The 14271-nt window shown below is 46.7% G+C and overlaps 1 protein-coding gene across 1 annotated transcript in view; it reads left to right on the forward strand.

Annotated features, from left to right (window-relative positions):
* MAP4 (microtubule associated protein 4) overlaps window positions 1–14271 on the forward strand; it is a 212392-nt gene that overhangs the window by 162896 nt on the left and 35225 nt on the right. Inside the window, exons 19-20 of the mRNA XM_082259044.1 lie at window positions 658–1016; window positions 7332–7463. Of these exons, the coding sequence (XP_082115170.1) occupies window positions 658–1016; window positions 7332–7463 (491 nt within the window). The remainder of the gene's footprint in view (window positions 1–657; window positions 1017–7331; window positions 7464–14271) is intronic.

Consider the following 14271-nt stretch of genomic DNA (forward strand, 5'->3'; position numbering starts at 1 on the left):
TGTAAGGATGGATTCACCCACGTGAATGAAGCCTAAAAGCTCAGTCAACCTTTAACATGTTAACGTCATTTTAGAAGTCATGTTCTATGTTTTAATCAGCACTGAGATGCAAGGTCCACTTTAAAGTGTTTGTAAACCTCAGAAATGAAATATGAACAAAGCATAACCCTCTATAGTGTGTACTTGTCCCAGAGCACTGTCCAGAGCACTAAGTGTCATTTCTGTCTGCTGCTTAATTCTGTTATCAGCATGAGACACTTCTGACAAGTTTTTCTGACACCAAAAGCTACATGGTGTCAGGGGTGGGAACTCCAGCTGATTGACAGCCTCAGCTCTGTTCCTGTGCAGGGGGTGTGTCCCTTTCCCTCCAATCACATGCAGGGCTTTCCTAACTGAGCTCTGCAGAGTGTAACGTCAGCTCTCTGCGCCCCCCCCCCCCTTTTTTCCTGCCAAATCAGACAAGCAGTTTAAATTCTGCTCTTTGAATAGATGTAGACTGCAAACAGGTACAACTTATGTAGGAGGACTTGTTTCATCTGTATATCACCGGATATGGAAGGGTTTACAACCACTTTAAAGCAGATAGAAGTTTCGGACACTATCATACTGTAGTTTAGAAAGAAAAACTATTAACACTTAAACTTCTTCTGTTCCCAGAATCCAGTCGCCCCAAAGTTGATTCAGCAAAGACTAACGGAGCTGCTCCAACCAGCCCCGCCCCTAGCCGCCCTAAACCTACCAAACCCGCTGCTCCAAGACCACTTACTGGACCCAGTGCTGCTCCAGACACCAAGAAAGTACCCACCACTACCAGATCCACCCTTCTGAATAAGCCCAGCTCTGCTCCGGCCAGCAAACCCAGCACTGCTCCAGCCAGCAAGCCCAGCACTGCTCCAGCCAGCAAGCCCAGCACTGTTCCCAAACAGCCGCGTCCAGCCACGGCCCCTGACCTGAAGAGTGTCCGCTCAAAGATCGGATCTACAGACAACCTGAAGCACCAGCCTGGTGGAGGAAAGGTGAGATCCAGCCATAAGGTGCGATACATTCTGCCCCCGCCATTCCCTGTCATATTTCAGCTGATTCATCATAGTATGTGGAGGTGTCACAATTCTTATCTGTGGAATTGGAGGGCTGGCATGGTACAGTTTTGGCTATAATGGTCTAGGCCTATGTTTGCATTGTATGGCTAAGTCCAAGCTTGCTTATGTAGTCTGGCAAAGGCAGCCTTTCTGGTTATCAAAACCTTTCCTGGCAGAGACTAAGCTTGCTTTGCTAGTGTCTGCCTTATCCTATAAGACATGAGGTTATGGGGCTTCTAGAGCATGTAGATGGACTGGGAGGTTTTCAGTGTAGTTTCCACCCTTTATTTGGTGTCCTGGATAATGCTTTTTAGTTCTATAGTTAAAGTAAATTGTTTCTAGCAATAGGGGACCTTGGGTGTTCTGAAAGGCACCTATGAATAAAATGCATTTCTATTAAAACGGTTTCTCTCTCATTCATCGACGGACACAGTGTGCCCCTAATCATAACTACCAAGTTGTACTGCCTCCTCCGGGAGTAGGACTAGGCAGCCCAAAAAACCTGGCTAAGCCCATGTGCTATCATAAGCTTGGTATATAACCCCCCTCTTTGCTCTAGGTAATCAGTTTAAATCTGTCTAGTCAGGAGTAAGAAACCTAGGCTCCCCGATCAGATCTCTTGTCCTAGCATTTTTTTTTTTCCTTTGATATAGCTTTTGTGTTTTTTCTCTCGGGAGATCTCCAATCAACTGCGAGCGCGGGCAGACCGCAGCTACGCACTAGGTCGATCATGACATTGCTTTACAGGTTAAGGCTGGCCCGCAAGTTAAACGTCTCGCAGGGTCGCATATGACCGGGCTTGGGTCTGAGTAGATGCGTTCCCATGGCCAACAGCTAAACTACTTCGGTGGTGAGGATTCTGTCTGGAGCGCTACCCGCAACCTGAAAGGGTAAGTACAGTGTGTCGTTCCCCCCCCCCCCCCCCCCCTCTCTCTCCCATTTTTGTCGTGTTTTTTTGGAATGGACATGGGTAAACTCCAAGGACGGTTGGACCCACACTCCCTTTCCCCCTTGTCTGGACCTGGAGTCTGGTGGGAGTCCCAGGGCAGAGAATGCAGCGGAGACCCCTGGGGGTCCCCCCTATCCCCACTCTAAAGGCCCTAGGATAGTGTGTCCTGCCCTGGTAGTGTGAAGGGCTCCTAGTGTAGGAGTGCCCTAGGTGCATGCCCCACTGTTTGCAGTGTGGGTATAATGCAGGTGCATCCCAGTGCAGAGTGTTCAGCGGAGTCTCCCCTAACGTGTGTCCTACCTTCAGGAGGGGGTCCCCTTGCAGAGGGTGTAGCGTTGCAGAGGGCACAGGGAAGAACCTGACAGCATGCTGTAGCTGATAGCGGCCATTTTCCCTTATTCTGGTTGGCAGCCATGTTTGTGTAGCCCAATGTCATTAGAGGGGTGGGGGGGGGGCATTTTCTCTTAGTCTGGCTGGTCTCCAGCTGGCGGCCATGTTTGTGTAGCCCGATGTCACGGGGGCAATTTTCCCTTAAGCCCCGTACACACGTACCGATTATCGGCCGACCGATCGGCCGTCTTTTGTCCAGTGTTGTGTTGGTTGAAATGTGCTCTAGACTGCACACAAATTTTGTCGGCCAACAACAACCAACTGCAGAAGTGATGTCTTGTTCTGGTCTACTTTTCGTGTGTTTTTTTCTTCTCGGAGCATGCCCAGTCTTGCTCATCTGGCTTTTGTCGGCCGAAATCTGTACTGACTGATGAACAATCGGCCGTTCTTTGTTGGCCAACGAAAATTTTATAGCATGCACACCACCAGATTTTGTTCGGCCGAAAAGTCGCAGTCGGTTGTCGGAAGCATCATACTAACAAGCCGACAATCGGCCGATCGGATGTTGGCCGAATATTTACGGCCGACAATCGGTACGGGGCTTTAGTCTGGAAGACGCTGGAGACGACCAAAGCCTCATGGGAATGCCAAAGCCCCCTCCTCCTCTTCTTCCTCCGTTTCCTCTTCCTGGGCCTGGAACATATGAACAGGGATGGCGTCCATGGTGATGCTGGGCCAGAATTCTCTCGGTATTAATGTGAGTCCTTGGGGGGGGTCCCTGGTATCTCTCTGCAGATAGGTACCCTGAGTCTTGGGTGGGAACCTTTTAGTGGTGCCAAAAGATCGTTTTTGTGCTGCAAGGTCTTCCTTTCCTTATGAAGCCTCAGTCACATAAGCCCCACTGACCCCCTCATGGAGGTGGCAGGTCCCTCTGAACCCCAGCTTCCCATGGTTGCACGGACGGTGGTCCTGCAGTCCTTAGTGTCCTGGGTGAAAGTGGCGTGTGGGCAAAGGCCCAAGAGGAAGCGTCCACCGCCTTTCCATGCTCAGTTTGTCTCATCTGATTCTGAGCCTGCCATAGTCTAGGAAAAGGTAAGGAGCCTCGTTGCAGACGGGGGCTCCCTTAGCACAGAAAATTTTGTGCTTCTGGGATGGAGAATAAGGAAAATAGATCTTTCAAATCTTCCCCAGGAGGTTCCAAGCATCCTTTGTCTGGTAGGCCTAGAGCTAGCTTCTCTGGACCCGCAAATAAGACCCCTTCAGCATGAAGGTCTGCCCTCACCCATTGTTGGGGTAGGGGGACATCTTTGCTGGTTTCTGGCCTCGTGGACCTCCTTCATGAGCGTCAAGGGGATCTACGAAATTATTCTTTTTGGAGGTATCTAGAAAGAGGGACAAAGCTTGTCCGTTTTCAGGTTTTTTAGATCTCGAGTCTCCTTTGTACAGATTTAATTCCTGCAAAGGCTTAGGTGATGTCCGAACTACCTAAGGTCCCTCCTATCCCTGTCCAGGGAATTGATTTACCTAGGTCGAATTCTAATGTGGGTCCTCCTCTGGACAAACTTCAGGAACCACAGGCTGTGATTCACCAGCTGCTGTCATACAGATAGTTCTCATTTTGCATACAGGTTCTGAGTCTGGTGGTGTCCACCTTCAAGACAGTTCTGTTTGCACAGTCCTACATGCAGTCCTTTAGCAGGTTTGGCTCCACAGGAGAGGATACTGAGGTTCGTGGCGAGCTCATGGGTTTCTCTGGCAGGCGCCCAAGGGCCCACAGTAAGGCCACTATCCTCCTCGGCTCATGCTTCTTCCGCAATTCCTGCGAGGAATCAAGGGAGAGGATCTTCCAATCAGTCTGGTGGCCATTAACATCCCTTGGAGGCTTCCTCTCAGAGAAGACCAGTTTCCCCAAGGACTGCTCTACCATCCTGCTTTACAGTTGCTGGTTTTAATGGCTTCACTATTGAAAGCCATGTACTGAGGGATAGAGATCTGTTTGGATCAGTGATCCCTACTATGGTGAAGGCAAGGAAGTCTTCCAGCAAGATATACCAATGTATGTGGAAAGTGTATATTTCTTGCTGTGAGTCGATTGGTGCTCATCCTCAATCCATTTCTGTGGCTCCACCTGTACGGTCTCTTTTGTCGCCATGGGATTTAAATTTAGTACTTTCGTTTCTCCAGAAACATCCATTTGAGTGTATTCGGGAGATTCTCTTGTCTACGTTATCCCAGAAGGTGACAAGCTTGGTGGCTATTACCTCGCCCCGCAGGGTATCGGACTTGGCGGCATTATCCTGTCACAGTCCCTATTTAGTGGTCCATAGGGATAAAGTGGTTCTTCGTCCCTGTCCGTCATTCCTGCCCAAAGTTGTATCTGACTTCCATTTGAATGAGGACTTGCCTTCCTTGTGTCCCAAGCCAGCTCATCCCAAGGAATTTGCTTTGCATACCTTGTATGTGGTTCGTGCGATTCGGTTGTATCTGGCAGCTACTGAGTCCTTTCGGAGGTCAGACTCGCTTTTAGTGGTTACGGACGCACCAAGAAAAAGGCTGGCCTCTTCAGCTACCATCTCCAGATGGATTGGATCAGACAGACGGTGACTCAGGCCTATTCCATTAAAGGTCAGGTTCCACCTTTCCCTGTCACGGTGCATTCTACTCGGACGCTGAGTACTTCTTGGACCTTCCGTCATCGAGTATCAATATCACAAGTTTGCAAGGCGGCCACTTGGTCGTCGGTGTGTACCTTCACAAAATTCTATAAGGTAGACACTTTGGCATCTGCGGATGCTTCTTTTGGCCGCAAAGTTTTGCAGGCTGCTGTTTGAGGGGCTGTTCCCTCTTGAGGGGGATTTTTCTTTAAACTTTTATTTTTTAGACTGGGCTCCTATGTCCCGTTTAAGGCTCCTGTGTCCTGGTTAAGGGCTCTTATGTTTAGCCTTGGGTTATTTTCACCACCTTTAATTTTCCTTTTGGCGCTGCTTTTGGACGTCCCAGTAGTTATGATCTATGGAGCGCTGTGTCTGTCAAATGAAAGAAAATGGGATTTTTGTACTTAGTGTAAAATCCATTTCTCTGAGTTCATCGATGGACACAGCACCCACCCCTCTATGGAGTTCTGATACTGCTAATACTGCTTGCTACTAAACCGATTACCTAGAGCAGAGAGGGGTTATATATCAAGCTGAGGCCTGCCCATGGGCGTAGCCAGGTGTTTTTTGGTTTGCCTAGTCCTGGAGGAGGCAATATAACCCAGAAGTTATGATTTATGGAGCGCTGTGTCCGTCAATGAACTCAGGGAAATGGGTTTTACAGGAAGTACAAAAATCCAATTTTTTAAATTTTTTATTTGAAGTCTGAGGCTCCATTATAAATTTCTCCGTGTCCTACTTTCACCAGAGGGAAAATGCTACAGGGTCACAGACAGCAATAAAAATCTGATAAGGGTTTTAAGCATTCCCCTTTTGCTGGGTCTCCAAATATTCTAAACCAAGGGCCATTTTACTGTCCTTCACACTTCATGGGGGAGAGACACTGGCCATTGGGAGTAGAAAATGCCCAAGCATGGGTGTAAACCACACCTGTGGATTGGCAGCAAAAAAGGTCAATAGGATGGGGAATGAATAGTGCTCCATCACTGGTATGGGTTGGAGGGAATAGTGCTCCATCACTGTTAGTGGTTGGAGGGAATAGCGCTCCATCACTGGTAGTGGTTGGAGGGAATAGCGCTCCATCACTGGTAGTGGTTGGAGGGAATAGCGCTCCATCACTGGTAGGGGTTGGAGGGAATAGCGCTCCATCACTGGTAGGGGTTGGAGGGAATAGCGCTCCATCACTGGTAGGGGTTGGAGGGAATAGCGCTCCACTGGTAGGGGTTGGAGGGAATAGCGCTCCACTGGTAGGGGTTGGAGGGAATAGCGCTCCACTGGTAGGGGTTGGAGGGAATAGCGCTCCTTCACTGGTATGGGTTGGAGGGAATAGCGCTCCATCACTGGTATGGGTTGGAGGAGTAGCGCTCCATCACTGGTAGGGGTTGGAGGGAATAGCGCTCCATCACTGGTATGGGTTGGAGGAGTAGCGCTCCATCACTGGTATGGGTTGGAGGGAATAGCGCTCCTTCACTGGTATGGGTTGGAGGAATAGCGCTCCTTCACTGGTATGGGTTGGAGGAATAGCGCTCCTTCACTGGTATGGGTTGAAGGAATAGCGCTCCATCACTGGTAGGGGTTGGAGGGAATGGCGCTCCATCACTGGTATGGGTTTTAGGAATAGTCCCCCAACTGCCCAATTTACAGGCAAGCAAAAGGCCACAGATTAGAAACCCGTGCCCTATTCTACTGGAAAAACGTCCTTGGTCTGCTGAAACGATTGTCACCAGGATGGCGTGGAGAAATCTGATACCCCAGAGAGCAGTGAAAACCAATTGGGGCTCTCAATCTTCCCTACCTCACACAATACCAAAAGTTTTTTTTTTTTTTTGGCTGGACATACACTTTAAGTATTTGATAAAATGGGAAGGATTAAAACTTGTTAGGTGTCCGGTATCCAGTGGGGTCAGAAATGATGCTTAAAGCATGATCTCTAATACTTCCCAGCATTGAACTTGATAAAAAGTATTTTATTTTGCTTGAGCTGTCATCAGTCTGTCTGCATTTATGATCTGTCAGTGGGTCATGCTTTGGTGTTCAGTTTGACAACCTAGAAACCCCCCCTGCAGTGTTCGCCCCCCCCTGAGTGTTCTGCACCCGCATTGTTCTGCCCCATCCAGCAGCAGCTAATACCAGTCTAGCTTTGTACGCAGACTTCTCGGCAGAGCTCTCGGAGTACAGCTGCTGCCTTGGTCTGGTTAAGTAAGGATTTGTAACCCTTTATGATTTTGTTTGCGTTTTGTAAAAAGTGATTAGTTGATGTACAAATGTCTTGTTAATGCTGTCTTTTATTTTTATTTTTGCATGTCACATTTCCCTCAGCAGGCCAAGGTAGAGAAAAAACCTGTGCCGACCAGCACAGCCCGAAAACCAGTGCCCCTCGCTGCCCCTAAACCAGCCGCCAGTAAACCCGCAGACACTAAAGAGATCGTACAAAAGCAAAGCAATGGGAAAGTGAGTGTATGCTGAGCCCGTGGGGGCTCCCTCCCTCGTCGCTGTCCTTTAACCCTAACAATGTGCCACCGTCTACCTTCCTCACTCCTCCTCTTATCTTCCTCACTTCCCTCTTACTGCACAGAACACAACCCCTTCCTGGTGCCATATGCTGGGGGGGTAGGCAGGTAAGTATTGGGTATTGGACAGAACGGACTGGTCCCAGATTTTGGAATACAGCGCATCCGCAAAGTATTTACAGCGCTTCACTTTTTCCACATGTTACAGCTTTATTCCAAAATTGAATAAATTCATTATTTTTCTCAAAATTCTACAAACAATCCCCCATAATGACAATGTGAAAACAATTTGTATGAAATCTTTGCAGATTTATTAGAAATAAAGGAATAAAACCCCATATACAGAAGTATTCACACCCTTTGCTCAATACTTTGGTGAAGCTCCTTTGGCACCAATTACAGCCTCCAGTCTTTCTGAGTATGATGCTACAAGCTTGGCACTCCTATTTTTGGGCAGTTTTTCCCATTCTTGTTTGCAGGACCTCTCAAGCTCCATCAGGTTGGATGGGGGAGGGTTGGCGCACAGCCATTTTCAGATCTCTCCAGAGAGGTTCAATCAGGTTCAAGTCTGGGCTCTGGCTGGGCCACTCAAGGACATTCACAGAGTTGTCCGTAGCCACTCCTTTGTTATCTTGGCTGTGTTCTTAGGGTCGTTGTCCTGTTGGAAGATGAACCTTCGCCCCAGTCTGAGGTCCAGAGCGCTCTGGAACAGGTTTTCATCAGTGATGTCTCTGTACATTGCTGCATTCATCTTTCCCTCCATCCTGACTAGTCTCCCAGTTCCTGCCACTGAAAAACATACCCACAGAATGATGCTGCCACCACCATGCTTCACAGTAGGGATGGTATTGGCTAGGTGATGAGCGGTGCCTGGTTTCCTCCAGACATGACGCTCGCTATTCAGGCCAAAGAGTTCAATCTTTGTTTTATCAGAGCAGAGAATTTTGTTTCTCATGGTCTTCAGGTGCTTTTTGGCAAACTCCAATCTGTGCCTTTTTACTTGCGTCTTGCCACTCTACCATACAGGCCCAGTCGCTCAGTTTGGCCGGGTGGCCCATCCTAGGGAGAGTCCTGGTGGTTCCAAACTTCCCCCATTTACAGACAATGGAGGCCACTGTGCTCATTGGGACCTTCAATGCTGCAGACATTTTTATGTCCCCTTCCCCCGATCTGTGCCTCCATACAATCCTATCTTTGAGGTCTACAGACAATTCCTTGGACTTCATGGCTTGGTTTGTGCTCTGACATGCACGGTTACCTGTGGGATCTTGTATAGACAGGTGTGTGCCTTTCCAAATTATGTCTAATCAACTGAATTTACCACAGGTGGACTCCAATCGAGTTGTAGAAACATCTCAAAGATGATCAGTGGAAACAGAATGCTCCTGAACTCAGTTTTGAGTGTCATGGCAAAGGGTGTGAATACTTATGTACATGGGAATTTTTTATTTTTAATAAATTTGCAAAGATTTTACACAAACTTCTTTCACGTTGTCATTATGGGGGAGGAGTTTGTTGAATTTTGAGGAAAATAATGAATTTCATCCATTTTGGAATAAGGCTGTAACATAACAAAATGTGGAAAAAGTGAAGCGCTGTGAATACTTTCCGGATGCTCTGTATTAATGGAGGGCTGAAATGAAAATTCAAGATGCACTTGGCCAAAACCGAAATGGATGATTTTATATAGATATATATAGCGATATAGATATATATAGAGATATATAGATATAGATAGATATAGATAGATATAAATAGATATAATTTATAATATATTAGACTTTTTTTTTTTTAATGTGAATTTAAATGACTTTGTCGGCACTTTTTTTGAAGCTGTGTTGAAATTCCTGCGCATCTCTCCTCTGAAATGCATTTAAAAAAACGCAGGAAGAACGCTTGAAAAATGCACCTGTGCTTGATGCATTTGAGTCACATGACCTAAGAGAACACACCATAAGCTGGGTAAAATCGCAGGCATTTTCGGCAGCCATTATCACCACTTTTTTTTTTGTTTGTTTTTTTCCGGCACAACGCTGACAGTCCTATTTTATGGCGCATCACTAATTTTGAAGGGAAATGCCCATTATATCGTATTGCTACAAAGTCATTCGTGCAAAATGTATATCGGAGAAACAGGATTTTTCTGCATCTTCCTGAAATGCCACAACGCAGTTTAGTTGAATGTTTTACATGAGCCGTATTCTCCCAGATACTGTATGTTTTGGGCATCGTATGGAAGATTGTGAACGGCGGTCAGCGATTGCTATTTAGAAGATGACAGCTTGTCACAATGTGACCTTTACTGGGAGAACAAGACGCATCTGGCACGGCCGCAGCCGATCGGGGCAAATGTCTGTTACCATTACATTAGAGCTGGCAGGAGCGCACGTGAATGAACTCCCTGCAGGGGGCTTAATGTTTATGATTGGAGACAAGTACAGGCTTTCTGATGACACTTAGATGGGGTTTAAGGGGAATCTGAAATGACGCCCTCGCTCTCCTTACGTGTATATGCTCTATGGGCCTCCAATCAGAGCTTCCCTTTTTTTTTCTTTTTTTATAAACCATTCCCCCCCATATGCTTCTCTCAGGCTTTGTTTATATCCCAGTCCTAGCGGGGGGTGATTAGCCTTGGGTATACATCCTTGGGTTTTCTATAGAAGGGTGGGAAGCCATTCCTAGTCTATGGATGGGTACGTAACACTCTAAAATGTAAACTAAGTTGGAGAATTTGCATACATATCTGCTGTTATACGCAGCTCAAAAAAATTAAAGGAACACTTTGAAAACACATCAGATCTCAATGGGGAAAAAACCTCATGCTGGATATCTATACCGGTATGGACTGGGTAATGTGTTAGGATCTATACTGGTATGGACTGGGTAATCTGTTGGGATCTATACTGGTATGGACTGAATAATGTGTTGGGATATACACTGGCATGGACTGCGTAAAATGTTAGGATCTATACCGGTATGGACTGGGTAATGTGTTAGGATCTATACTGGTATGGACTGGGTAATGTGTTAGGATCTATACTGGTATGGACTGGGTAATGTTAGGATCTATACTGGTATGGACTGAGTAATGTGTTAGGATCTATACTGGTATGAACTGGGTAATGTGTTAGGATCTATACTGGTATGGACTGGGTAATGTGTTAGGATCTATACTGGTATGGACTGGGTAATGTGTTAGGATCTATACTGGTATGGACTGGGTAATGTTAGGATCTATACTGGTATGGACTGGGTAATGTGTTAGGATCTATACTGGTATGAACTGGGTAATGTGTTGGGGTCTATACTGGTATAGACTGGGTAATGTGTTGGGGTCTATACTCGTATGGACTGGGTAATGTGCGAAGATCTATACTGGTATGGACTGGGTAATGTGTTAGGAAGGAAAGGATGGCACATGGTTTGATGGAAATGAAAATTATCACCCTACAGAGGGCTGAATTCAAAGACCCCCCGAAAATCAAAGTAAAAAAATGATGCAGCAGGCGAGTCCATTTTGCTGAAATTTCATTGCAGGACCTCAGAATGGTCCTCAGTAGTTTGTATGGCCCCCACGTGCTTGTATGCATGCCTGACCACATCGGTGAATGCTCCTAATGAGACAATGGATGATATCCTGGGGTATTTCTTCCCAGATCTGGACCAGGGCATCACTGAGCTCCTGAACAGACTGAGGTGCAACCTAATGGTATTGGATGGACCAAAACATAATGTCCCAGAGGTGTTCTAGTGGATTTAGGTCAGGTGAGCATGGGGGCCATTCAATGGTATCAATTCCTTCATTCTCCAGGAACTGGCTGCATACTCACCACATGAGGCCGGGCATTGTCGTGCATCAGAGGGAACTCTGGACCCACTGCACCAGCGTAGGGTCTGACAATGGGTCCAAGGATTTCATCCCGATACCGAATGGCAGTCAGGGTGCCATTGTCTAGCCTGTAGAGGTCTGTGCGTCCCTCCATGGATTTGCCTCCCCAGACCATCACTGACCCACCACCAAACCGGTCATGCTGAACGATGTTACAGGCATCATAATGTTTTCCATGGCTTCTCCAGGCCCTTTCACGTCTGTCACATGTGCTCATGGTGAACCTGCTCTCATCTTTGAAACATACAGGGAGCCAGTGGCAGACCTGCCAATTCTGGTGTTCAATGGCAAACGCCAATCAAGCTTCCCGGTGCCGGGCAGTGATCACAGGGCCCACTAGAGGACTTCAGGCCCTCAGGCCTCCCTCATGAAGTCTGTTTCTGATTGTTTGGTCAGAGACATTCACACCAGTGGCCTGCTGGAGGTCATTTTGTAGGGCTCTGGCAGTGCTCATCCTGTTCCTCCTTGCACAAAGGAGCAGATACCGGTCCTGCTGATGGGTTAAGGACCTTCTACAGCCCTGTCCAGATCTCCTAGAGTAACTGCCTGTCTCCTGGAATCTCCTCCATGCTCCTGAGAATTCTGGCAATGGTACGTATTGATGCCATCCTGGAGGAGTTGGACTGCCTGTGCAACCTCTATAGGGTCCAGGTATGGCCTCATGCTACCAGTAGTGACACTGACCCCAGCCAGATGCAAAACTAGGGAAAAACAGTCAGAAAAGAGGAGTAGGGAAAAACATTTCAGTGGCCTCCACCTGCAAAACTATTCTGTTCTGGAGGTGGTCTCCTTGTTGCCCATCTAGTGCCCCTGTTTAACACCAAAGCAGCTGAAACGGATTAACAACCCCCTCTGCTACTTAACTGACCAAATCAATATCCCAGAAGTTTGACTTGGTGATCTACTCTGTTTAAAAAGTGTTCCTTTTGATTTTTTTTTTTTTTTTGAGCAGTGTATATTCATAGCTAAAGATTTTTACCGTGATGTCCAACTCGGAGTTGTATTGTCAAAGTTTGGTATCTTCTTACAGAACTGGTGATACAGACCTACATCCCCCGGCTGAGAAACACAACAAACCAGCTAAACACAATGGGGACGGGATATTACATGTAGGTTAAGGGGGGCTTCACCTCCCTCTTATTCTAGGGCACAGGTTGTAGGGGGCGTGACACAGCTTGTTTCCAAACAATAATAAAATATTTGATTTCAAATTGAGATTTTTATAACAATTTAAAACAGTTTTGATATTTTTGTTTTGTATCCTAAAGGATTTATTTCTTTTAAACGTGACCACCAGTAGAGGACCAGATGCTTCTCCTGCTTGCATTTCCCTGCAGACATGCTGGGAGAGAGCTGGGTCATGTGATTAGGAAAAAAGTACTTTGATGTTTTTTTAAATTAAAACAATTATAACGCCATTATTCCCTATACAGAAATAGAAGGGACAATGTAAATTATACAGTGTTTAGTATCAAAATATATGGGCAGAGGATGCACTGCTTGCCAAACGGCCAGTTACATGAACCGTGAAAAATTTTTTATGCGAAGAATGATTGGTTGAGGCTACAGCCAATGAATGCCTTTTTTATACTGGCTTTTCAAAATATCAAATGCAAAAATGTTAACATTTCATGTGAGTGTATTTTACTATTGTTGGAGGTCTATACTAGGTGAGTCCGGTATCGGTGCCGATACTAAGCATTTGCATGAGTACGGGTGCAAAGGCTCCGACACCTGAAACCGATAACCTGTGCGGTTCAATTTGGGCCCATACATAGTGACTTCAGCCTGGGTTCACACAGGAGCGGTTCAAGAAACCGCATGGGATTCAGCCTGGGTTCACACGGGAGCGGTACGGGAAACTGCCTGGGATTCAGACAGGAATCGCACCACATTCCAGGCGATTCTTTTGTTACACGATTTGAGCCCATTTGTTTTGTATGGGCTCAGATTGCACTGCGTACTCTGCTATCGGTACTCTGCTATCGGTACTCTGCTATCGGTACTCTGCTATCGGTACTCTGCTATCGGTACTCTGCTATCGGTACTCTGCTATCGGTACTCTGCTATCGGTACTCTGCTATCGGTACTCTGCTATCGGTACTCTGCTATCGGTACTCTGCTATCGGTACTCTGCTATCGGTACTCTGCTATCGGTACTCTGCTATCGGTACTCTGCTATCGGTACTCTGCTATCGGTACTCTGCTATCGGTACTCTGCTATCGGTACTCTGCTATCGGTACTCTGCTATCGGTACTCTGCTATCGGTACTCTGCTATCGGTACTCTGCTATCGGTACTCTGCTATCGGTACTCTGCTATCGGTACTCTGCTATCGGTACTCTGCTATCGGTACTCTGCTATCGGTACTCTGCTATCGGTACTCTGCTGGCAAGTACTTGACCGAAGGTATCGCTACTCATACACGCTGGTAAAAAAAAAAAAACGGTATCAATGCATCCCTAGTCTACACATATAAAGAAGGGATAGTTAGGGACGGGGATTTTGTCCCAAAATAGTGACGGTCCCTCTAGTTGGGTACGGTTGCGAGCTCTGGGTATGGGTTGAGTTTGGTGGTCTTGGTCACTCACTGACCGTGTTTCTTTGGTATCCGGCACCCCCTGTACTCAAATGGCTGGCTTATATGAATGGTGTGTGGCAGTGATCATCTTACTTGCATACATGCTTTCTTTGTATGGATCCAGCATGTTACTGACTAACCCCCCCCCAGTATAGCGGCCTGTTTATACACCTTAGCTGAAGAATTTATTTTGTGCTTTGGCCACTGAGTTCACTATATGCTCGCTCTACCAAGGGCTAGCTCATTTTCTTCACTGCGGTGTGTTTTTTTTTTTTTTTA

Source organism: Pelophylax lessonae (assembly GCF_965119305.1).
Source record: "Pelophylax lessonae genome assembly, chromosome: 5".
NCBI classification, from domain to species: Eukaryota; Metazoa; Chordata; class Amphibia; order Anura; family Ranidae; genus Pelophylax; species Pelophylax lessonae.